This window comes from Uloborus diversus, chromosome 3 (genome assembly GCF_026930045.1).
Source record: "Uloborus diversus isolate 005 chromosome 3, Udiv.v.3.1, whole genome shotgun sequence".
Classification (NCBI taxonomy): Eukaryota; Metazoa; Arthropoda; class Arachnida; order Araneae; family Uloboridae; genus Uloborus; species Uloborus diversus.
The window spans coordinates 200,948,815-200,975,372 of record NC_072733.1 but is presented as its reverse complement, the minus strand read 5'-3'; the positions used below and the strand labels follow the sequence as shown (position 1 = coordinate 200,975,372).

General features: G+C 33.3%; 1 protein-coding gene across 2 annotated transcripts in view; it reads left to right on the top strand.

Annotated features, from left to right (window-relative positions):
• The window catches only part of LOC129219378 (vacuolar protein sorting-associated protein 51 homolog), a 231,071-nt gene that overhangs the window by 146,293 nt on the left and 58,220 nt on the right, over positions 1-26,558 (top strand). For both annotated transcript variants that reach the window (XM_054853753.1, XM_054853754.1), the window contains exons 4-5: positions 24,315-24,470; positions 26,129-26,202. In XM_054853753.1, coding sequence (XP_054709728.1) covers positions 24,315-24,470; positions 26,129-26,202 — 230 coding nt within the window. The remainder of the gene's footprint in view (positions 1-24,314; positions 24,471-26,128; positions 26,203-26,558) is intronic.

The following is a 26,558-nucleotide window of genomic DNA, read 5'->3' as shown; positions in this document are numbered from 1 at the left end:
AGAAAAGAGGAGAATTTCAATTTACCAAAAACATGGCACCCTGCCCTTAGATCCACTCCCCACAACAGTCTAAAACATACCGTGGTCCCATCCAATCAGAAACCGGCAGCCACCACGACTTGTGAATCCCATCCAATCAGGTACCAGGATCACCCAGCGGCTTGAATCTCATCCAATCAGGAACCTTATTCCACCAGCGGCTTGAGAACGCCTCCCAATCAGGACCAGCAGCGCAGCAGCAGTTTGCTTAAATACCGGAGCCACCGAAGCCAGGAATCAGTCTCACCAAACTCAAACCACTGATGATGGCTGCAGCAAAGAAAGCCGAAACGTCTGGAATTTCTACTCCAATTAGACCACGGCCAATAAGCCCGGAAATGTTATCTCCTCATATCTGAACAGTGTTTACAGTCAAAGGAGGCTAGTAAAAGCACTACTATGAACATGGTTGAAACGGTAACATCAGCATCTACTGCTTGTGAAACGTCACGAAGAAATGACTTTGCAGAGCAATCCGCGATAAGAGAGCAAACAAATGATGCAAAATATTTTAAACGTCCCACCCTTGAAGATCTGGACGATTTTTTCGAATTCCATCGAAAGCAAGTGACTAATGACGTTGTGATTCAAAAAGCATTTCGCCGCAAAGATGGAACAAATAGAGGATGGATTTCTCTTTTTGAGGAACACCAAACCTTATTTTGCATGGTTTGTCTGGCATATTGCAAGCAACAAGAAAGAAATCCTCTAATGGAGGGTCAATCTGATAGAAGGCACATTCATCAGCGGTTGGAGGAACATGAAAGCAGTGCGTGTCACAGAAGGTGTTCAGAAGCTTATTTAATGAGAAAAAACTGTTCTAATAACAAAGCCTGCTCTTTTCTAACCAATTAAAACTGAGACAAGCTCAAGTGTTGAAAAGAAGAGAAATTATGGAACGTATTATAAGCATTCTGAAAGTCATTGGTAAGCGTGGTTTAAGCTACAGAGGAAGTAATGACGAATCGACATACACTTTACTAAACGAGCAAGTGGATCACGGAAATTTTCTAGAAATTCTTTTACTACTCGCGAAATATGATAATTGTTTACGAGACCACGAAAATGATTGTGTCGAGAAAAGTTCGCGCAATGAGAGTTTAAGAGAAAAAGTAAGACAGGAGGAAATTAACAAACATAAAACACCTAAAGGACGAGGAAACTTAGTAACAATGTTGTCAAAAAAACACACTAAATCATGTTATAGACGTAATTGGAAAGAAAATAAAGCTGCAAATTAGTCAAGAAGTCGCTAAAGCGGGGATGTTTTCCCTACAGATTGATACAACGCAGGACATTTCATGCCACGATCAGTGTTCTGTGGTTGTAAGATACGTCTTGAATGACGAAATTCATGAAAAATTATTGAGTGTTGTTAGATGCAATTCGACAACTGCAGAGGCTCTGAAGCATTTTTTAACTGAAATAATGAAGGAAAATAATATCGATACTAAAAAATGCATTGGAAGTTCAACAGATGGGGCAACAAATATGCAAGGGCCATATAATGGACTTTCAACCAAGTTAATTGCCGAGGCTCCTGAACATGTGCACGTGTGGTGCTATGCACACGTTCTAAATTTTTCTTAAGTGACACAACAAGTTCAGTAATTTTAAGTGCTTTGCTGTTTTCCTTGTTGAATGACGTTGCTGTGTTTTTCAAGGGCTCTTATCATCTTATGGATGTTTGGGAAAAAGTAACAGCGGGTGATCACCACAGAAAACTGAGCACAGTTGGCAATACTCGCTGGTGGTCGAAGTCAAAAGCTTTGTTTACTCTTTTTGGTTCGGTAAACAACAAAGAAAAATCCATGTATGTTTTTGTTATTACAGCGTTGGATATTATTGAGACGAAGACCGAAGTACGTGTGAAAGCCAAGTCTTTCAAAGACTCTTTGCTAAAGTATGAAATAATACTAATTGCTCATGTATATTTAGCCATATTCGATCAAACAACACCACTCAGTAACTATTTACAAACGTCTGGTTAGACATTTTGAAGGCCTTTCAACTTGTACAAAGTTCTTTAGAGCAACTCGAAGAGTTAAAAGGCGAAATTATCGCAATAAAACCAAAAGCAGATTGCTTCGTTGACTGGGCCCAAACCGAACTCACTGATGCTGATGTTGAAGTCGAAAACAGTTTGCCACAAAAGAGAATAAGAAAAAGAAAACTAATGGCAGGTGAAAGAGCGCAGGATGAGGTCATTCCATGTCCAAATAAATCATTTGAAATAGAAATATTTTTTGTTATTATTGATGCATGTACAAACCTACTCGTTGAATTTCTTGTTTCTACAAATGCACTGGATTGGAAATGGAGGAGAAATTCACACCAGTTAGGGGAGGGTGGCTCAAAGAGGGTAGGCCGTATGCACCCCCATGGAGTGTAAGCGGCGATGCATACGTATGTCGTGTTTACATGAACACCCCCCGAGTTTTAATCAGTCCCAGCGAAACAGCTCTGAAGCGGTATGGCGCAACCAAGCTTAAAATAAAAAATATATATACATTTCTAAAAAACATAAATCAAGTTTCGTAACTCGTGATTAGTCGAAGACTAGCTTATTTTTTTGATCGTCAATGATATTACGTTATTCTGACACAATCCACCTACAAACTACGAGAGTCATTTCTTTTGTTTCTTTTTTTAATTTAAGGTTATAATTCTTGAAATAAAAAACGTGCTATCGGGCAAAGCTTACATAGGATTTAATCACATATTTATTTATAATTTCTTGACTCGTGTGCTGACTTATATATTCTATTTTAATAGGATAAGTATCCTTTAAAAAGTTATTTTTTAGGATGCCAATTAATTAGTCTATTGATTTAATCACTTATTTGTTCACGTTTTATAAACAAATGAGGCAGTGAGAAGCAAAGGGATGTAAGTGGACATTTTCAAATTTTGAGTAAAACGCCTATAGAGATTACGTTCTAAGTAGACTTTCATTGATTTTTTTTTCTAAATCATGCTATACAGCAGCACCTACCAGCGCTACTAGTACTATCTCTTGCCCCAAGACAGAGGAGGGGTTCACCTACCATTTGTACTGGTTATCTCCAAATCTTTAATTTTGCCACTTGCATCCCTTTGCATCTCACTACTCAAATGTGCTGACTTTAAATTGGATAAGTACAACTTTTTATATATTTTTTCATAATGGCAGGTAGCTAGTCAGTTATTTTAATCATTTATAACTTCATATTTGATGACAAATGTTTCAAATAACAATTAGTTAAGCTTACCCGCTTTGGGCTCCCTGGTAGAGCAAGTTTTTCAAATGTTAGTAAAGCTTGATAATAAATAAATATTGGGTTTGAAATAATACAAAAATCACTTTTTGTTTTGAAGTTCAAGAACCCTGCTAGGAAATAAAACCGAAACTGTTACGATAAAAATCCAAAAACTACAATTTTCGATCGTTCTTCGAAAACCTACCCGCTTTGGGTCACACTCCCCTATGTTATGACTGGTGGTTTTCCGGAATAGGTAATACCAGGCATATCCATAAAAGAAAGAGAAAGTCATTAGGTTGCGGTAATAAGGATCTGCTTATTGTGGCAAATTTGAACCCGTATACTTATTATAAAGATTACATTTAGTATATACCTTTATGGTATCTTTATTTCTTATCAATTTTAAATGATAGGGATTCGGGAATAGAAAAATGTTGTATTTAGATGAAGTTTTGCTTTTTAAGTAGATTTATGTTAATGTTTTTCTTCAAAAAACGTAATTTTACACCCATCCCCCTTTTTGAAAATAAAATCTGCTGAAGTTAAGCCTTAAATGAACGCAAACGATTTGTAGCCATGGTGACCAAAATTTTTCACCTTTATAAGTATTAAAACAACATGCTAATCTGGAAATGAGGGCAACATCAACCTCTGTCATGTGAGCTTAATAAGCGATTCGTGATTATTCAAAAAATAAATAAATAAATAAAATAATAATCAAAGTAGGCCAGCAATTTATTACAACGACATGCCATATGTGCACGCAAGAAACGGGAAAAGGAGGCATGACTTGGACTGCACCGTTGCAATTTTTAGGGGGTGTTATAAAAAGAGTATTTTAGGGAAAAAAATGAGGGGAGGATACTCTTTAGTGTTTAATTGAATTGCACAACCATAAATATCACTCATACCTTTGATTACGAGGTGTCCGCTGGTTATAAATTTATACCTGTACACAATTTATTCACTGTGTATTAAACACAACTGTGAATTAAGTAAGATCAGGCTCGACATATCGGATTTTCCCGGGCGAGGGGGGGGGGACAAGGAAATATCTCCATCCGAAACACAGGAAGTTTCATTTTCTGACCATACAAAGACTAAAATTAACTACGGCGCATTGGAAAAGCCCCCCCCCCCCTTCTCTTCCTCCCTTGAAACTCAAAATTAACCTTTAGAATAAAAATTCAAATTACTTTTCTCTGTTTAAATATGTTTCTCAATCTTTAATTAATTTATTGTTGTCTATAGCGCCTATTTAAAATTAAAATCAATACCCGATTGCTACTATGGGTCATTCTTCAAAAAACGTTATTTTTCTGTCACACGGCTTTTACAGTAAAAATTTTAAGGAACAATTCATTTAACAATGATTTTTAATTTCATCAAAAATGTATCTATTTAAACCTGCCAACAATTTTTCAATAATAATTTTTATTTTAGTATATTTTTGGTTCATAACATGTGAATTCTCTCCTCCGTGGCATGTCACATACCTGATGTGACTGTTTCTGTTGCTTAATAACTTGTTTAATTAAAAGTATATACTTATTTATTTATTTTTCTTTGTGTCTCAAATACTAATTCTTTAAGTATATTTAATTTTTTAATATTGTGTTTTAGTTCGTTTTAGTAGGACAAGAAGTAATGTCTCACAAATTCTCACCCCCGTTACCCAAACACAAAATGCCATGCCTTATTAACACGTGGTAGTAATGACATCAAATTTTATTTTCCATGATACAAGGGAGACCCCTCGTTTATTTGTAGCCATAGTTGAAGTTGTGAGAATTTTGTTGAAAAACAAGAAGATAGATTTTGCTTTAAAAACTTAAAATGGTTATTCTGACTTCTCACCTCCGTGAACTTGAATTTCAGGGATGGAAATTTATGTTTTTATATGCTTAACATGTGCACATTGTAGGTGACAAAGATTTTTTCCCCCCTGAAAAATGTATCTATTAGGACTATATTAATGGAAAATTCCTCACCTCCGTGACAGACCTTATCAATGTCATTATTTTTGAGGTGAAAAAAATGATGGAGGGGAAATATCGATAAAAGGCATTCTACCAAAATTATAAATTGCCAGTATATCCTCTTTACTAAATACTATTATTACTTATTTACTAAATACTATTTTTAACATGCATTTGAAACTACTAATTAAGTCGTACGTTAATTAAGAGAGCTTAATATTATATTCCAAATAATCATTAAAATAGGTGATTGTTTGCACAATTAACAAAATTACTACTTTGACATTAAATTGGCCACAATTTTTAAATATTAAAAGTTTTTTTTGTTATTATTTCCGTAAACAAGGCATTTTTTTTTATTTATTTATTTATGAGTAAAATAATTGGAACTTAGCTGGACCATTGTTTATGGTTACTTCTTGTAGGTAACACTTTCATATAAGAATGAAAAAAAAAAAGGTTTCAAAATTGAAAAATATATGCGTTCAAAAATTACGTTTTCTGGAGAATGACCCCTATACTTCAATTTCCTAGCATCTAATTTTGCTTTTCTAAGCCTGGTAGACACCCCTCTTAAGAAATTCTTGCTTTACCTCTGACTACCAACGAGTTACATCAATCACCGAAATTTAACCATACCCCTCTCATTGATTGATGGATCTGAGTAAAATCCACCGAAAGCTGTAGTAAAAAGCAATAGTCATCTTGTCTTGATATTTCAGTCATTCATTTATTTATCCATATGGTTACTCCTAATAATGTTGTCTGGGCGAGATGGGAGAATTGAAACTCGAATTTAGGATGGAATGTAACGCTTCAAAAATACACCAGAAAATGCAACTGCAAAAAGCTGTGGGGTATATTTCATGTGTACCTTGGACCAATAAGTTTTGCTTTAAGAAAAAAATTATTTTTTTCAAAAAAATTACCAATAAAACTTATGAAGGTGAAACCCGAAAATATTAATTCGTAAAGAATTTTGTACGTTATTAGCCGATATATGAACAGCGGGAAAAATGGTCATTTTTGCCAAATTTCGGCCGTCTTGGATTTGGAACTGCTGTTACAACTTGCAACAAATTGATAAATAATTGTTCGAATTCGGCAGTTTTGGTACCAATTTAAAGCTGTTGATATGAGGAACCTAAATTCCAATTATTTTACTCATATAAAAAAAGCCATGTTCACGGTTATTAAAAAAAAAAAAAAACTTTAGTGTTCTAAAATTGAGGCCTATTTAATATCGAAGTAGTAATATTTTCAATTGTGCAAACAATGAGCTATTTTAATGATTAGTGTGAATCTAATATTAAGCTCTCTTAATCAAAGTGAGGCTTAATTTTTAGTTATCCTTTTAGTTCAAATGTGTGTTAATAATAATATTATATTAATATATTTCCAAACTAGTAAATTTGAGAAGATATTGACAATTTATGATTTTGGTAGACTGTCTAAAATTGATGTATTTCCCCCTGCAACATTTATTTTCACCTCAGAAATAATGAAATTGATAAGGTCTGTCACGGAGGCGAGGAAGTTTCCATTGATATAGGATTAATGGATACATTTTTCGTGGAAATAATTTTTTTCTTCGTTGTTACGGTCTGCACGTGTTAAACATATAAAAACATGTTTACTTCTTTTTTTACATTAATTTACATCCCTGAAATTCAAGTTCACGGAAGTGAGAAGCAGGGGCGGATACAGAAAAATCTTTTGGAGGGGGCATGGGAAATTGAATAGCACTCCCCTCCTCACCTTCGATGTTTCATAACAAAGTTTTAACGACTTTATTTTTAAATGCGCGTGTTATTTATTTATTTATTTTTTAGGATTCCTTTAGGTCAATGAATCTACTTCTAAGTACATGAATACTATGTACGAAAAAACTTTGAATATAGACGGAAAACATCTTTAACGTTTCAAGCCATTTAAATACTAAACCCAATATAATGTCACCGAAATGCTAGACAATGCGCGGCTTTACTTAGGAGCATCGTCACAATGATTATAATACGAGAGCAAGGTTATTAAATAAACTCATTCTTCACTTGAGTTTTTTTTAAATTAATTTATAAAGAAAACCATAACTTCATAACATATAAGTTTTACTGAAGAATTCAGAAACTATTTTTGTGTGATTTTCAAAACAGTTGCTGATTTGTTTTTGAATCCATGATACAGTTGAGATAACATATTGATACTGTAGAACCTCGATTATCTAAGCTTCGATTAACCGATGTTTCTGTTACAGAACTAAAAATAATATGTAACAGCAGTTGCTTCATAAATTGCATCATTTAAAACCAGCTGTAAATGATTCAAATTGATATAAGTTTCATCTTTGTGCCCTCTCCCCACCCTCTCCCCCGCGTAAGATAACAAGAAGTTCTGTCTAGAACTATACGAGCCTACTTTCCCGTATACCCATACTACTTTCTAATACCTGATCAACATTCTCAAAAATAGCTAAAATCGCAGATTGTTTCAAACATATTTTTTTAATATTTTAAGCTAATTTCTAGGAATAAAATATTCCTCACTCATCTAAAAAAAATTAGATGCTTAAAAAATAAAAATTTAAATAAATAAAATAAAAAAATACGAACAAATAATACAATTTTTTCCATTGAAAAAAATCTTGAACAGCTTTCAAAACGAAAGAATAATAATTAAAATTAATAAGCTCATTAAAATAAATTTCTATTTCTATTCGATGAGCCATCTAGCTCATATTTTTAAAGAGGACTGCGTGCTTAAGCGCCTAGCCTCTGTACTTTAAAGTTTTTATTTGCGTCAAAAGGTGGAGCTTTAAGGTGACGGAGGAGACAAAAAAAAAAAAAAAAAGTCAAACAAAAAAAAAAAAGGACAAAATCGCAGACGGAACGCCGTCCAGCGATAAAAGTTGCGAATCCAGAAAATCAGTTGTCAAATGAGAAAATTCAGGAGGGATAATGTTAAGCAAATTGTTTCTTGCCCTGCGAAAATTACTGCATTGTTGAATACGATGACTAACTGTATTTGTCAGTTTGCAGTGAGAACACATTGGTGATGATTCAATTTTCATACGAAAAAGTTTTTCTTGAGTAATGTAACAATCGGTGATTAGTCTGTTTAGCAGAATTTCTTCTCTTCTATTTCGGCATTTGATTTTATTCTTGAGGGGAAGCTGTCTTTCCTTGAATTTTAGAAAATACTTGCTTTCTTTCCACTTGCTTTCTCTTTCATTTTTTAAGTCAGTTTTGATTTTGTTTTGACAGTCTTTCCACGTGGAGCATTGAGTTATAGTAGTATAGTCCTGGCTTGTTGCTTCTTTTGCTAGTAGGTCGGCTTGTTCATTTAGTTGAATTCCAGTGTGACTGGGGACCCATACGACTTTGATATTATTTTTGTCTGCTAAAATATTTAGGATGTTTCTAGTTGCCGTAATTGAATTGTCTTCTTTTCTCTTTTTGTTTTGAATTGCTTTAATTACGCTTAAGCTGTCTGTTAATATAATGGTTGGTTTCATGTTGCTTATTAGGAATTTAGCTAGATAGTAGATAGCTGTTAATTCGGCTGTAAAGATAGAACATATGTCTGGAATTTTTATCTTCCTTATGATTTCATTGCTGTGTTTTACAATTCCGAAACCTACTTTATTGTTCATTTTCGATCCATCCGTAGCGAAAATATCTGCATTAGTATTGTCTTGCATATAATCGTTGAAAACTTGTTTCATTACTTCTCCATTTTTGTTGTATTGTAAGAATTCATCTTTTACAACAAACTCCAGTTGAGATTCGTGCCAGGGCGGTATATTTTGACTGGAAAAAAATTTATATTGCTCATCAATCAGGTTTTTATTATATTCTTTTACATAGTTGATAGCTTCATTTACTAAGTCGTTTTTCGAGTTAATAAATTGTCGATTATAGAGAAACTTATTATTGTTATTATTTTTAAAATATTGCTTTAACATATATTTTATTAAATTCCATTTTACTCTCACTTCATATTCGTCAATTTCTGTCATTCGTCTAATGGTGTCATTAGGAGCAAAGGAATTTAGCTTTAAAATAGTTCTAATAGTTTTGTTTTCCAGGACATTAAATTTTCTTCTATTGCTTTTTGTGTCTTTGGTTCTGACTATACTTCCATAATTGATCTGTGGGATTATGATTTGCTTCATAATCGATATTAAATTATTATTATTCATTCCAGTATTCTGATTACTTAAAATTCTGAGGACATTGATGCTTTTGGTAACTTTTTTTTCAATAAGCTCCGTGTGTTTCTTCCATTTCATGTTGTTGTCTATGATTAGGCCCAGAATTTTATGATGCGTTTTCCATGGAATGTTGGTGTCATGAATTTGGATCGAGAAAGTTGGTTTAATTTTGCCAGGAGACATATTTAATACTGCACATTTATCAGGAGAAAATTCTAGCCCATTACTCTTTGCCCATTTCGAGATCTTGTTAATCGTGTTTAAGACTAAATCTATCGCCGAATCATTATTTTCGTGATGAATTACACATGAGATATCATCTGCATAGGAAAACAGGTTGCAAAAGTTATTTTGAATATCCACAAGATCGATCAAAAAGCAATTGAATAAAAATGGTGAAATAATAGAGCCTTGAGGAAGGCCTTGTTTATACATTTTTTCTTCGGAAAATTGGTTTCGCCATTTAACGCAAAAGGATCTTTGTGTAAAAAAATCTTTAATCCAATTGATGATTTTCTCATCCAAGTTTGTTTTGTAGAGTTTGTTAATAAGGATGTTGTATTGAATATTGTCATAAGCTCCCTTGATATCAAGCGAGATGAGATAAGTGAAATGTTTTCCCCCCCGGGCATTGGAGATCGTATTAGCCATTTTAAATAGGCAATCTTCTGTCCCTCTTTCTTTTTTGAAGCCATAAATAAAATTGGGGAAAATTTTGAATTTTTCTTCCCACCAGATTAGTCGTTCTAAAATCATCTTTTCCATAAGTTTACAAGTACTTTGTGTCAATGCGATCGGCCTATAATTGCCTACAAAGTTGCTGTTCTTGTTTGGCTTTTTGATGGGAATGATTGTGGAAATTTTCCAGAGCGCCGGAACTACACATGTTTTTTAAACTTTTATTGAAGATTCGTAAAAGGAAAATTTTACCTTCATCAGGCAAATTTTTTAACATTTTATTAGACACATTGTCAGAGCCAGGAGATGTGTTTTTAAGGGTCTTATATGCTGTATTAAATTCATTCTTTGTAAACGGTTGCGATAAATTACATCTGTTTTTATCTTTTTTATTGATGATGATTGAATTGAAAGAGTTATTAGTTTTAGAGAAAAAGTATTCTGCGAAAATATCAGCTTGCTTTTTTCCATCTAATATTTTGATGCCATTATCTTCCAGAACTAAATTGCTGTCAATTCTCTCTCTTTGTATGCCATTTTTTAGTTTGTTGACTGATTTGTAGATGTCCTTCGTATTTTTTAAGTTTTTATTGATTTTAGCCCAGAATTTCACTTTAGCCTTTTTAATAGCCCGTCTGAAAACCACCAACTTAAATTTGTATTGAATCCAGTCTTCTATAGATTGACTGTGAGTTGCTTTGTTAAAAGCTTGGTTTTTTCCCCTTTTTTTCGTGGAACAATTGAAATCCCACCATTTTTGATTCTGTGTGTTATCTTCGTAGATAATGGTTTTGGAGTTATCTTCAGAACATTTATAAATAATACTATTAAAATTATTAAGGATATTGGAGTTTTCCATATTGTCATCATTGAGATTATTTTCATTAGAAATTTCTGTTGCTATTTGCGATTTCGTTTTTTCCAGTTAGTATACCTCTTTTTAACAACTTTCTTAATTTTGTTCTCTATATGTTTTAGCAAGATAGGGAAATGATCACTGCTTCCTGATTCGCTGCCATACATGATGTTGTAATTCAACATTAAATTATTACTCATACAAATAATGTCCAGAATACCTTCTCTTTTTCCTCTATTATGACGGGTTGGAGTTTTGTCGTTAATTATGCAAAACTCGTTATCAGAAAACCAGTTGTAAATTTTGTGGGCTGTAAGGTGGCTAACAGAGTCGCCAATTGATATATGCCTTGCATTAAAGTCGCCAGCATATATTTGGTTTTTATCTTTAATTTTATTTAACAAAACAATGGTTTCATCTTTGATAGGCCCCGGTGGTCGGTAACAATTTATAATCTGTATAATTTTATTATTAATACTGACTTTGACACTGTTAATTTCTATGTCATTCTCTCCTGTATTAATTTTAATTTCATATGAAGGAATTGATTTTTTAACATATATACATAAACCCCCTCCTTTCCTAGGAGGAACTCTCTCTTTAGAGTAGTAATTATAATTGCATATTAAAGGAATTTTATCATCTTCGCACCAGGTCTCCTGGATACAAATTACATCCGGCTTGGACCAAGAAATGAAAAGTTTTAACGTGTCAATGTTTTTACAGATACTCCTGCAATTCCAGCAAAACAAGAAAAAAGGCATCACAAAACACACACACAAAATGGGGAAAAAACCCCCCGAAAACAGCAAAATTAAGTGGAGATATCCGCAGGCGGAGTATCTCCTGGCACCACTGTCATGTCCATAGGGTTCCCTAAGATATCTTCACACTCGCTACGACGGGTATAATATCCCTCCTCGAATAAAAAGTCATTTATTTTTTTTAGTTCTTCATGCAAACTTTTATTTTCCTTTTCTAGATCATCTGATTGGGTCAAGTTTGTCTCTTTATTGTTAATTAATTTCATTCTATTAATTTCCAATTTTAAATTAAGGATCTCTTGTTTCAGAATTTTTATGTCATTATCTTTTTCTTCTATTTTTTTTAGTAATAAATTTATTTGAGTATCTTTTCCTTCCTTTAGGGGACTGTTTGGTATTTTGCTCGGTGACTGTGAGCAAGTGGCATTCGCATAGGTTTTATTGATGATAGTGTTAGTTGTTTGTGTATTTCCTGATCTTTTATTCAGGGAGGGACATTTGGTGTCTGTCGCTTGATGATCACCTTGACAGCGGAAACAAATAGGTTTTTTGCCGCATGCTGTATGGCTGTCTCCACAGTCTGGGCATTTAATTTCCCCTTTACAGAATTTTTCAGGGTGTCCCACTTTTAAGCATTTATGGCATATTCGAGGTCTGTCTATGAATTTACTAATTCTGTACCTTACTCTGCCGATATTCAAATGTTCCCTGTTACTTTTTCCTATCGCTTTGATGAGAATGACAGGAATTGGCTCTTTTGTTCCCTTTTTAGTAAATCTACAAATTTGGGACACATTTATATTTTCTTCTTTTAGTTTTATAGCAATGTAGTCGAGCTTTATGTCTACGTCAACATTTTTAATAATATATTTTGTACAAATATAATCTTCTATCACCCTTTTATTAACCTGAACATCTAAAAAGGTTTTAAGTTTTATTGTTTTTTCCAATGTTTCCTGATTATTTGTTGTCAGAATGATATTTCCATTACGGGAAAAGACAACCGAGTCTCCTTTATTTGTGAATTTGTGAAGTTCCTTGTGAAACTTTAAGCCTTTATTTGAGGGGATTTGACCTTCAATTCCAGAAATGGCTAATTTTATATTTTGGCATCCATTTTTTAATGCTAGCTTAAATATTTCTGAGTCAGATAGGCTATTTTGATATACTAAATGGTCATGCTTACGAATTTTATCACAAGCCAGACTTTCTTCGTTATCAGATTCTTTACTTTTCCGCTTTTTATTTGTCATTTGGATATAAGCATTATAACCAACAAATAAAAAAGAATAACCACCACGAGAGAAAACCAAAAAAAAGAAGGTACAATACTTGAGTCTTCAAAATAATGTCCCACCGGAACGGAAGCCAAACCCCGAAACACGTCGGTCAATGCAGGAACGATCCTGGGTCCATGGTTACCATTTTGGCGACTTCATCTATTTCAAGGCGAGTTCTTATCAACATGACGAACATGATGCCAAAAAAAAAGTGCGATACCATAAGCAATACAGTTGCAGTTTATTTTTCCTTTTTGGAAACACTTCCTGAAAGAGTATGTGGGGCCGTGGTAGCCTGATCGGTAGGGCATTGGACTCGGGGCCGGAGGGGCTCGGGTTCGATCCCCGCTGGTCGAAGACCCACCGTCGTCATTAAAGGGGACTGGGCGACGTTAAATATGCTCGTGGTCTCAATGTCCTCCAAGTGAAACGATACCTCTGGGGGTGCTAGTACCAGGTAGCTATTAGCTCTTGGACTAGTTCTAAATTCTCATTAACTGTTCGATCCGGTGATGGTGCTGCCATCTATCGGTATATAAAATAATGGAGGCAAGGCACTAGTATGCAGACCTCGACATAAAATACAGTTGAAGTCAGTTGTGACTCTTGAATAGAAATAGAAATAGAAAGAGTATGTTCTTTCCGATTTTAAGTGTACTTTTTTTCATGTATTTGGTATTTTCAAGAATGGTAAACATCATTAAATGCAAATTAGTTTAAGAAAATAAACTGGTTCGTTCTGTATTCTAAAGTTATATATTTTGAATTATAATAAAACAAACTAAATGACGTTACAGTTTTTTTCGCATTTTTTATGAAATTCCATTTGCACCAAAAAAATCTTTCCTAAATCAGAGATGCTCCTCTTCCCCCTCAAGAACAATGACGTCCCCTTATCCTCAAATGCATCCCCAAAATGAGATCCCCTAAACACGACAAAGACAATTTTACCAAACCCTCCTCTCCCTAAAAATTTCAATCATGCTGACTGTTCTGAAGTCCCACTCGTTGCACTTTATTTATCCATTTATTTAGAAGCTAGACAGCTTCACATAGATAGAGGACTGCGTGCGTGCCAAGCGCCTTGCCTCCGGACACATACACAGGAAAGATTTACAACACTCAAGGCACAAGCGGGAATCGAACCCACGATCTTCGGCTTGGAAGACGAAGCTTCTACCACAGAGCTACGGAGGCCCCCTCGTTGTACTAACTACCTTCATTTTGATAACATATTAATTGACCCCCTTGAGTGCCCACTCAAGGGGGATCGTGGCACGAACCGTACCATAGAAATTTCAAGGGGTATCCTGGATGCTGCTACCGATTGGGGGGAGGGGACAACTACGAAACACATAGATGCAGAGGGGTACCCACCTTGGAGAGGTCATGGCGCACTGCACCATTGAAATTGTTATGAGGGGGGGGCATTTCGAGTGGTATTTTTCCTGTTATGGGGTCTTATTTTGGAGGGGGTGCACCCTTTGCTCTTAAGGGGAGGGGGGAACCCCAAGATGCAGTAATTTTGCTAACTTTTTCTGCAAAATAATAGTTGTAACATTTTTCATTAGAAATGGTTCATTAAAAATTTTAATATTTTCTCTCTTTTCTTTTTTTGTAACATAGATACAGCATACGCGCAACTTTCAAGAGAAACAATATTAACTTTTTGTGTCAAAATGAACTGTATATCGCTTTTCCAACCCCATGCCGTTATGCATAAGCTTTGGAAAAAGCAGCAATAAATAGTTGGATACTGTGGCAATAAATATTGAGAGTTCAGCGATTGGTAATAAAATGATATGTATGACTTATGAAGAACGTGAGTAAATAGCAAAAGTAGTACTTCCTTGCAAATGAAGAAATTCACAGGACATCAGTGGACGCCCAAAAACAGAAGCACAACCTTAGATATTGGGCTTTGGGGGGGGGGGGAGCACCTTCATTGAGTCTCAAGCAATTCTCACTAATCCTTGAGTGCTTATGAAAACACGAAGATTGCTAATGAGCCACAAGTAAGTCCGTCGTCATTTAGGGGGTTCGGGGCATGGGCGCGCATGAGCAAAATTTTAAGGGGATAGGGGGTCAGATATTTTTTCCATGGTTTAGTAAGATACTTTCCGCATAGAAATTTTTTCAGTACAGATTAGAGTTATTAAAATTTGACATTTTTAATAATTTATTCATTAATGGCTGGAGAAATGTTTTTACTTTCTTGCTAGAAAAAAAGTACTAAAAGCAAGGAAGTTCTAATTTCCAAGGTGGGGCTAGAGACCCCACTTGCCCCCCCCCCTCCATGTGGACGAAAGGGAGGAAGGTCGAAAGTTCCCCTTACTTTGGAAAAATAATGCTTTTTATTAGTTATAAGTGGATAGCGGGCGTGTTTTTCGTTGTTTTCCCCAAGTCAATTCCCATTGAGTGCACACCCCCCTCCCTCCATGTCAAATTTCGAAATGAAGGGTCGCAGAAAAATATTTCTGATTGTGCTGCCCCTAATAGAGAATATGTTAGAATTTTTCCCCCCTTCCACTTCAAAGAAAACGCAAACCTACCTGGACTTAAGGCTACCCACCGATTTGTTACGTTAAACTATTATTTATTAATTTATTGCAGCGAAAAGGCAAGGAGCAAGTTACTACTTCATTAAGTTATTTACTTAGCCAAATTTATATAATATATGCATATAAGTATACAAAGGGCAAATGTATGTTCAAACTGACAAACTAAAAAAAGTCCTATCTTCTCCTACTCCATGATTAACAGACATTAAATTAACGTGACTAGTGGTGCACCCCCACCCTCCCCGTTTAAAAATCCCCTACTCTTGATTTTCTCCTGCAATAGAAACTGAGTATTTTCCGCATCGTTCCCTTGGTTATTTTTTTTGAAATGACGAGCCTGTCAGGTGCTTGTACACTCAAAACAGCCTTCATTTAAAAAAAAAAAAAAAATCAAAACTATGAATTTTTAGTAATTAAAAAAAAAAAAAAAACGTTTAATACAGAAAAATGTTCATATATCAAACGGATTAAGGAGAAAAAAAAACGATAACACTTGTTTAAAATAGAAAAGAATTTTCCAAGTAATGTGTTTTATATGATACATGATAGAATTCTGAATAAAGATTAAAATTTGACAAACTCTTAATAAAACTCTATATGAAACATAAAGTTAAATAACAATTCTTAATAAAACTATTTAATATATAAAGCTGAATAATTTTCTTGTAAATATACAGGCGTCTCTCGTATTCGTTCCGTGTAGTATCGAAATCGTGTTATACGAGACTTAGAAATAATGTAAATCAAAGCATGTCTGTCGTGTTATATCGAAACCAAGTTTCATGAAAAACAAAGTAAAACCTCATTAAAGTTATCAAACATTAACAGAATGTATTAAACAAAAAAGAAATGTCTTCTTTATTAAAGATAACTTTCGTGTTATATCAAAACCATGAAGTATTAAATTGAAGTTTCGTACTGTGTAATATCGAAACCGTGTTGTGCAAGTACCGTGTTATACGAGGGACGAATGTACTACAGTAAATTTGTTAAAATCGAACGTCAATTACATTGATTGTATTATAAAATAAAACCTGCTAAGTGTGAAGCATATGCAAAATATAATGCTGTGGTTTTATTTTAATTTAGAAGCAAAATTACCCACTTGTAATGTGTGTTGTTTAAATGCTAACACTGAAAAACACAATTACAGCATATAACCAAATCCAGAATAAAAGATTCTTAAAAATTGGATGGTATGATAAATTGAGGAATGTCTTCACATGCTTTTCAGCACTTATTCAACATGGTGCGAATATTTGTAATGCTCTTGCCCAAAAGTTCTTGACATTGAAATATGAATATAGCTTAAAATTACTCCTCTGTTAATTTGAAAGGATGATCTTTTTAAAATCCATACGGAAAATACATGCCTAATGACTATCATGCTAAACTTGTTACCAAACTACTATATTATTTTTACCATTAACTACTAATATAGTGCTTTTGTAGAAAACAATAAATTAAAGTACAAGAAAAATATATTTGACCCAAAGAAAGACAATCATTTTCTCTTTTAACTATAGCTTTGATATTTAATATTTAAATACATAATTGAAAAAAACTATATATGTCATTGCTTTGACAGGATTTTTGAAACATATCAATAACATATAAAGCATATATACCACTACTATTATACACTTAAGTTTTGCTTATAACTTTTACTTAAAATGCAATGTTGATTTAATGTTCATTTTCTTTTGATTCCCCTCACTAGAATACTTTGCTTAATTTCTACTTTCCTCATGCCCCTAATTTCTTACACCATAAAATTACAGATAGTGATCTCCAACTTTTAATGCCAGCATGCCAAAGAAGTTTTGTAAATGTTTTTCTTATGACATTTATGAAACTTTTGCGCCAGGAAAAACTTTAGAGTACTGAGCTAACTACAGGAATAACTTAGAGAAGCATATTCATTCTTGGTATGATAACAGCAAGAATTTGTTTTAAAATAGAATAATACACAGATTTTTTTTTAAGCCAGCTGTGTTATAAATACAAATTGAACATTCAACTTCGGGCCACATTGAAATAATTATTTTTATACTTATATTCACAGGATGTTTGTTTATCAGATGAACTTAAAACTGATTTCTGGCTACAAAGCATAGACCCACCATTTCAAAGATTCTAATGGTTGTTCTTGCTCATTGAAAGGTCCAGTTAAGGGTGCTCTTCACTGAGAGTCTGAAAGCTTCGGATCCAATGCTAACCTACGGGGAAAGTTAAAGGTTATTTTACAAAATTCCTTTGAAGTTTTCGGGTCCATTTTTTTTTCTGAGTATTTTTCAAGCCTATGTCTGTGTATTTTAGTTTTTACTTTTTTGATACGTCCATTCTTCGATTTTTTAAAATTCGAGAAAAAATGAATTTCTTCGAAAACGAGGTACTGTTGGACCTTTCGCTCTGTAAAAAAGCTGCAAATCGTGCTATCGAAATTTTAAGAACGCCCCAACACGCAAAATATTTCCAGCTCTCTTTTGAGACTAAGTTTGAAATGATGCGACCATTTCTAAAAAAATATCGGAGTTCCAACCATCTGAAATATTTTCGAAAAAGCTCAATTTCTCTACAAAGCCACGCCTTTCACTGGTCCCTCCTTTCTTGAGGGGAAAAACCGGGTGAGGTGTATAAGATTTACAATCATTAGCGCAAACGACCGTTTCCATTTACTACTCCCCTCTTTTCCGAAGGCATTTTTCAATGAAGGAATGAATGAGTGCTTTTGAAAGTGAATCCACATGCTTGGAAACATCTTCACGATTTGATTTGTGTTTAGAAAGGATATAGTTTTTAAAGAGTGCTTCTGAGATAATTCTTGTGAATTCTTGTGCTAAATGACCTCCTGAATCCAAATATGACCACCTTTTCCCATTCACACGTCCCGCTTTTTTGGAAATGTCGTCCGCAATTTTTTTCAGTTTTTGTGTTTCATAGCCATTATTTTTATTTGGAGGGGAAGGGATCGTTATATTATACATTAATACTTTTCTGAGGGGCTAGAGAGGGGCTACGTTTGTACGCAAGAACATATGGAGGAAATTGGTTAACTGATGGGGGGTATTACCACTTATGTTTTTAAAATCATCAAAATCCATCCTTTTTTCTAAGGGTTTGTTTTACAATTTTTTCTCTTATTTTTTGGCATGAAACCAGAGTATAGGACTCACACCTATAAACCCTATATCCGAAAAAAAAAAAATTTCACGTTGTAAATTTAAAAAAAAAGGAAGTATCGCATTTTGCGTGAAGTTGCATCGCAGACCTTCAGTGAAGAACCTTTCCGTGTTATTCAAATTAATTCACGGATATTATTAAGATTAAAATTATCTTAAGTATGCTTATAATATAGCATTAATGAATATTTCTATTTCTGGGGATGCACTACCCCCATTACTTTTCACTACATCAAGAAGGCATAAACAATGGAGCTGGTGCATCCAAAGAAAGATAAATATGTATATTAATGCTACTTTATAAGCAAATTTAAGGATGCTTTTCACTGAGAGTCTGAAAGCCTACGGATCCAATGTTAACCTGGGGGGAAAGTTGCATGAAGGTTTTACAAATTCCTTTGAAGTTTTCATGTAAATTTTTTTCCGAGTATTTTTCAAGCCTCTATCCGTGTTGTGTACTTTTTGCTTTTTTGAAATATCCATTCTTTGATTGTTTAAAACTCGAGAAAAAATGAATTTCGTTGAAAGAGGTGGTAGGTACTGTTTGACATTTTGCTCCATAAAAAATCTGGCAAAATATTTCAGGCACTCTTTTGAGACTTTGTTCGAAATAGTGCGACCATTTCTATAAAAAAAAAAAAAAAAAAAAAAAAAAAAAAAAAAAAAAAAACGGGGTCCAAAACCGTATTCCAGATATTTACTAGATATTTGGAATCTATTTTTGTCTATATTATACTATGTTACTGCAAATGTAAACGCATAAAATGCTTTCCACAGCTCAACAAACAGTTTTGAAAATAATTTCTCGAGCCAAACTCGTAAAAAATTCTTTACAAGGTATGTACACATTGATCATGTAATTCATAATACAGTGAAATTCAGTAACAATGAACTTCAAAATCGGGACTGAAAACTTATTTGGTTGAAACGGGTGTTTCGTTATACTGATATACGTTGTAACAGGATTTCACTGAATTTTTCTTTTGAAAACTTTCTAAGGAGAAAAATGATACATACCTGCATTTCTTTAAAGCATGAATGAGTATAAAAAAATTGTTTTAAAGCAGGGGTGGGTTCCCAGGGTCGTGACCCCAAATGGGGTCGTGTAGCGTTTTTTATTCGGTCGAAACGTTATTCCTACCACAGTATAGTTGGGGGTGGATCGAATCTAACATAGCAGTTTTGTAATGTAAGATCTAACGTAGCTTTCACAATGTTGCCAGGTTAGGTCCACACCTAGCGATACTTTACTGACATGTAGGCTACGGGATCACAGGTCCTTCCGAACTCCCCGTTTCCCAACATAATTGAAGAACCTGAAATTGTGTTTTTGGCGTTTCAAGTTCAAAAATTTGCTGGTGGAAGATCACAGGACCTCTTACTTACTTCCAAATACTACCAGAGTTCGTCTAAAAGTGCATTTTGAAAATTTTATTTTCGTGAAAATTAAAAGGCATAGCCCCCAAACAGAGGGCTTGGGAAAATAGGGAGTATTTCTGAGTAAATAGTATGCTTACGATAAAGATCATGTTAATTAAATATCGAAATGGTTCCCTCTCCTAAACAAGAAGCTAAATCCTTTCTCTCGCTGTATTTACATATTATTAGGAATTAGGAGTCAATAGAATAGAAAATGTGGGATCTCAAAAAAGATTTTTGTTCTATACGAATGAAAATTACTTGATAATCATTTGATTAGAACATTCATTTTATTCTGTGACTGAAGACACGATACGATAATTTTTCGGCACAGAAGTGCGTAACAGAAGAACTTAAAAAGAAAAAGTTTGTCTTGATTTTTTTTTCTTTTTAAATTGTGAACCCTTACTTGTACTTATAATTGCTTTCCTAAATGCAAGCTGTTCATTTTCATTTTTGTTTTAACTTTATGTATTTCCTGTAAATCTGTTTCTTGCCCTTTTTTTATTTTTTATTATTGATTCATTAAATGCAAGATGCATGAAAACGAGGCAGAGCGATAAAAACTTTAAAATCTGGCAGAGCGAGGCGTTGAGATTTTTTTTCACCTAAGTATTTCGAGGTTTTTTTTTTTTTTTTTTTTTTCAGGCAGATATACATGTAGGTAATATTTTCGTGCCTCCTGAGAAAAAGGACAACCCTTAATATTTATTATGACAACTAACGAGGATCAGACACTCACAAGACTTATTAGGAAATTTTAATAAAAACTCAATGTGTTGAAGTAGATGCATTATATACACTATATGACCAAAAGCATTGGGACACTTTCAAAAATTCACATTTTTAGGGATTTCTCGAGAAATAATAGACCAATTGCTCTATAATTTGCTTCGCATAAAATGTATACTCTAGTTGTCATTTTCCAATAAAAATTAAGTCTGCTATTCATTTAGGGGACCGACAACAAATAGAGGAAAAAAGTTTTTTGATCATTTTTCATTGCAAATTGCTGGGAATAAGCTATAATTTTCAGAAATGAGTTAAAAATCTATCAAAAACTTATTTGTATATTTTTGTGAAAATATCTCTTATACCCATGGAAATATAAGCATTTCTTCCGAAAATGCAAAAAATTTTTGACGGTTTTCGCCTCATATTACGCAGAGTATTTCGTCAAACGTTACTAAACTTTTAGAATATTTGACAGCATTTTAGAGAAACATAATAATAAAATTTGAAGTTAAAATATTGAAAATTTGATGAAATATGAACAATTAAAGCTATTAATTTTTCACTGCGCATGCACGAAAGATCGAAAGATAGAAATTTATAACGTTCATAATTCAAAGCTCAGATACATCCTACAATCCATGAAAAAAATTCCACCGCAATTTCTTTAAATTTTAAAAAGTTATCAGCGATCTAATGAGCCGAATTTCTATAATTCTAGGATAGGCGACGAATGGTAAGGGATTGTTAGCAAACTGGCAACACTTTCCTGCCATCGTTAGAGTGATTCATGATAAGAACGGATTATTTGTTGCTGGTCCCCTAAATGAATAGCAGACTTAATTGTTATTGGATTTGACGTCTGGAGTATACTTTTCATGAGAAAAAAAATTACAGAGCAGAGAGCAATTGGTCTTTTATTTCTCAAGAAATCCGTAAAATTGTGAATTTTTGAAAGTGTCCCAATACTTTTGGTCATATAGTGTATGTAATACCTCATGTATTTTGCCGAATTTAGTAACTGGGAATCTGAAACTCTAAAAGTGCTAGGTTTAGTTTTATTCCAAAATTTCAACGCAAGATAGTTTACAAACATTGAGAGTGGGGGAAGGAGTGATTTTTGCCTTTGAGTTTGGAGCAGGGTGAGCACCCCTGCATACAAACAAAGATCACAGAAAAATCTTTAATTTTTCAAATTCAGGAAATCCTTATCCGTAGCCGTCCGCGACTTTGCCGTTGTTATGCTCAATTTGAAAGAACTTTCACCATAACAACCCCTTGAGAAATGCTATCGTAGCCTTCTCATCTACATATAAAATTAGATAAATAAATAAATATTTTTTCAAAAAGAAAATTATTCAAAGATAAAGATTAGGGGAATTTTCTGGTCACCAGTGGTGAGAAAAGGCAATTATAGTAGCCACATTTTTTTCTATTCGCCACTGCATTTGTAAAACAGGTAACTAACCAACAAAGTAGTATTTAATTTAGCACTAAAATATAAATATTATCAGTTCAAATAAAGGTTAATGTAACTAATTAGTGGCATTAATGTTTATTGTACAATCAAGTATTAACTATGCAAAGAGGATCTAGTTTCATTTTTAAGAAGAATGTTTTCTGGCAACTCGGATAGGGTTGGGGAGAGTGGCAAACAGGCAGAGGAAGCGAAAAAATTTCGCCAACCGATAACTAGTTAGTCTCCAGTTTTATTCGGCACTCGATTTTTCAAATATATTAAGTAGGATCATCCATTTTTAAAGAATATTTTTTGGTTAGAATTTGGAGTTCATTTCGTTAAAATTCAGTGTGGTCATGCGGGCTATCTTTTTTTTCCTTCCTTTTTTGAAATCATCAATTTTCAATAACGAACATTTTTCTAAAAATAAAATAATTTATGAATTTATTTATTGCAAATATTCATTCATTCGTTAATTTTTCCTAGATGAGATCTGAAACCGTATTAATGGGGGAAAAAATCTTTGTTTCAAAATTAATTTTAGCGTGAATACAAATAAATTAATATCACAAGTAGGATTGCAAAATGCGCGGCAATGTAAAATTTCGCGCCTTTTACATTGAGTTATTTTTCTTTTACTTATGTAGTCAAGACTCAAGAGGGAAAGAACTAGAATTTCCTTGGAAGGGTCTAAAAAGCTGCGGTTTCATTTCGCCGACAGCTATACCTCCCTTGACTTGCACAGCAGGGGGAGCGTCCGGTCTGTCCCCCTGCAAAATGTGACAGGTCACATGATCCACACTTTCATCGGTCACCGTTCGTTCTATTGGCTGTTGAAGTGTCAATCATTTCACTGATGTACACTGCTTTCGTTTAAAGAAAAGGCCCATTTTCAAGCGAGATCGTTTTTCTTCCCCACTGAAGAGCAGCCTTAAGGGAGACACTTCTTTAAATTTGAAACTTTTTTTAATGTTATATGAGGAGGATCTTGTGTGTGATAACAAATTTTGCAAAAAAAAGACCACTTTTTTTGAGGGGAGTAAATGGAAAAGATAAATGTTTTTGGCCCTGTATTATTTTTTGTTACCTTTGTAAAGTTATTGTGTCGGTAACCCAATCAAACACCAGTAACTTTCTCTTTTCCATGAGCTCCTGAAAAAGAAATGCTCTTTCAAAATCAGGTGTGAAGGTGCTAGAGCTGAGCTCATCGGTGACTTTAGACATTTGAACAGCCGTCAAATAATCAATTTTTTGAATTAAAAAAAAATATATATATATCACATATTTTCTATTTGGAAAGGGGGGAGGGGTGTTTGGAGTTGCCCTTCCTTTTTCTGTACTGGATATGTCCCTGATGTCTTCTGTATGATAGTAATTACCTCTCTTGTAGAAAATTGCCGTATGGTGTGATGAGTAGATAATCCAGTTCCTTTGCAGCAATCAAGCTTGTGGATTTTCTCATTTTGTGCATTCCAAAAATATATTTGCAGAATGCTGGTTAAAAGATACTAAGTTTCAAACTTCCTTGTGCTTTGCATAATATTACTTTTATTATGTTATTTATGGTGTGCACTTTTTTATTAAAGATGTTCAATTTTTTTCCCACAATGTATATTTTAGCATCTACTACTGTGATTTTCTTTATTAGTTTTAAATGCACAAGTTTTATGATGTAATTTAGTGTTTTATGTAAATAGCATTCTGCTTATTTAATCATTATGTCAAAACCAATTATTTTTTATGTCCTGCAGAAATCAATCATTCTATCTCATTTTGTTTTCATGTTACAATTTTTCTTTTTGAGCTCAGAATTTGTCATTAGGTTAAAATAGGAATTAGTTAGTACTTTAAAAAAACAGTTCACTTTTTCAAAATTCCTGGGTAAGGAATTAAAAGTAGTTTTTGATTTTTAGATGAAAAATGATTTTAAAAAAATGGAGGAGGAAATGGATTGTCTGTCTTCAAACATGTCTGCTATTACTGATTTCAGTGGCAACATCACAAGCACATTACAAGGACGAAGGCAGCAAATATCAAAATTATCTGGAGTTCACATGCTTTTAAAGAAGGTAATCAGTTTAATGAAATATTTCATTATATTTTTAGTACATAATAAAATAAAGTTCCTCTGTCATATTTCCACTGATAATTAATGCATTTTCCTACTAATTAATTATTAGTACAAACTCATTTATTTTTTGATGATAATGTAAATTATTTTTGTGGTATGTAGGAGGAGATGGGGCACATTGATCCACTTTTCTGGTTATCTTTTTTTATCTCATCAAAAAATTAAATGGGAAGTTTAATTTTCTACCAGGAGTTCTCACTCCCCCCCCCCCCCAAAAAATATTGAAACTATAGTTTCAAAAAGTTTTAGATGGTTTTAGAGGGAAGAAAAGTACAGGGAACTCAGCTGAAATTTTTAGAAATTGGAGTCTCAAAAACTAGATTATAGTCCATATCTTTTGAGGTTTGAGTAAAAGATAGAGCTCAGGACTTGTCTCTGATTGATTGCTTGAAATATAGATTGAAATAGATTCCTCTTCAGAATTTCGGAATTGAAGTTCCAAAAACGCACTTGCAGACAAACCTGGAGGAAGTTTCGAAGAAGGAGTTCTGGAGCTTTCCTCTAGAAATTTTTTTGGAATTCAAGTCTTAAAAACTTAAGCTGTAGTCTATGACATTAGGAGGTGTTCAGACACTATCCCATTTAAAATTTTCGTAAGTGTAGTTTCAAAAACTCAATTTTTTATTATCTTTGATGATAGTAGAAGAAGGCGGTTCAAGGACTCTTGCTTGAAATTTTTCTGAATTTGAAGTCTTAAAAATGCAATTGTTAGAACATATTTAATAATGTATTAGGGTCCGGCAAGTAACAGTTAGAGATGTTTGCTGTTTAAAGGCTATCTCCTAGAGTTAAAAGACAGTTTAAGGTCATCCTTGAAAAGAAAGCATGCACTATGTAAGCAAAAGTTTTCCACATGCTTTTTACCTAAAATTTAGGTTGGTCATGTGTGCACTCATGAAATATATCAATATGTAGTGTGAGCTGATGTTAGAGAGGAAATTATGTGCAATGCAAATACAGTTGGGAAAATTTTGATTGAAAACTTAATCTTCCAAGGGAGCTTTTGGATTAAAAAAAAACATTCTGGGAAAATTATATGCAAAAATTTTGTGTTTTTCTTAAATTTTAAGCTTAAAATATTTTCTTCCCCCTTGCCACATTTAGAAAACACAAATTTAGTAGTCAATATAAGAAAAATTGCTAGAGAAAGAAAAAGAAGCAAAACTAGCTTAAATTTTTTGTACAAGATTGCTTACATTTTTTGTACAACCTATGTAGAGTTAAGATATCAAGATTCAACCAATGAAAATGTTTGGGCTGAGAAGACTATGATTATTGACATTAATACAATAACTGCTTTGCTAGTATAGCCTTTTATTGCCTTGAACAAAAAGGATGCTATTTTATTTATGTTTTACTTGTTGCTTATTAAACTGTTTTAAGTTGTCTGAAATTTTTAGGAAAATTCTTAATGGAAAAGTTATGCTTTTATAGTGGATGAAATTGTGGGATTTACCTTTTTGCTTCTTTTTTTACTATTAATATTTAACTTTATTGGAAAACCCAGCTATTAATGACCAATTTGTTTCATATATATATTTTCCTTTTTATTATTGTACTTTTAAGTTTGTAACAATTATTTTAAATGTTTTTCAGCTCCAATTCCTCTTTGAATTACCTCCGCGTTTGAAATCCTGCATTGAAAATGAATCCTATGGTCAAGCTGTTCGGTAATAGATGTTAATTTGTATCATTACATTTATACAATAACATAAAACAAAATCACGCTAGTCAGTATATCATTTATTATGTTTTAAGCATTTCAATAGCTTGCATAGTCTGTACATCACTAATAATGCTTTGGATATTCGTAAAGTTTCTGTTAAGATTTTTTATAACAGTTGAACTGTAGTTATTAATATTACTATTTTTTGACAAAAAATTCTCGTAATTCACTGCTCTAAATTAGTTTTCACTTCATAGGTGTTAAAAATGAAGAAAAGAAAAGGCCTATATATTTTATGAAAATGAGTTTTAATACATTAGGAATGTGTGTAATCAATCTTCAGGAACAATATCTGCAGCA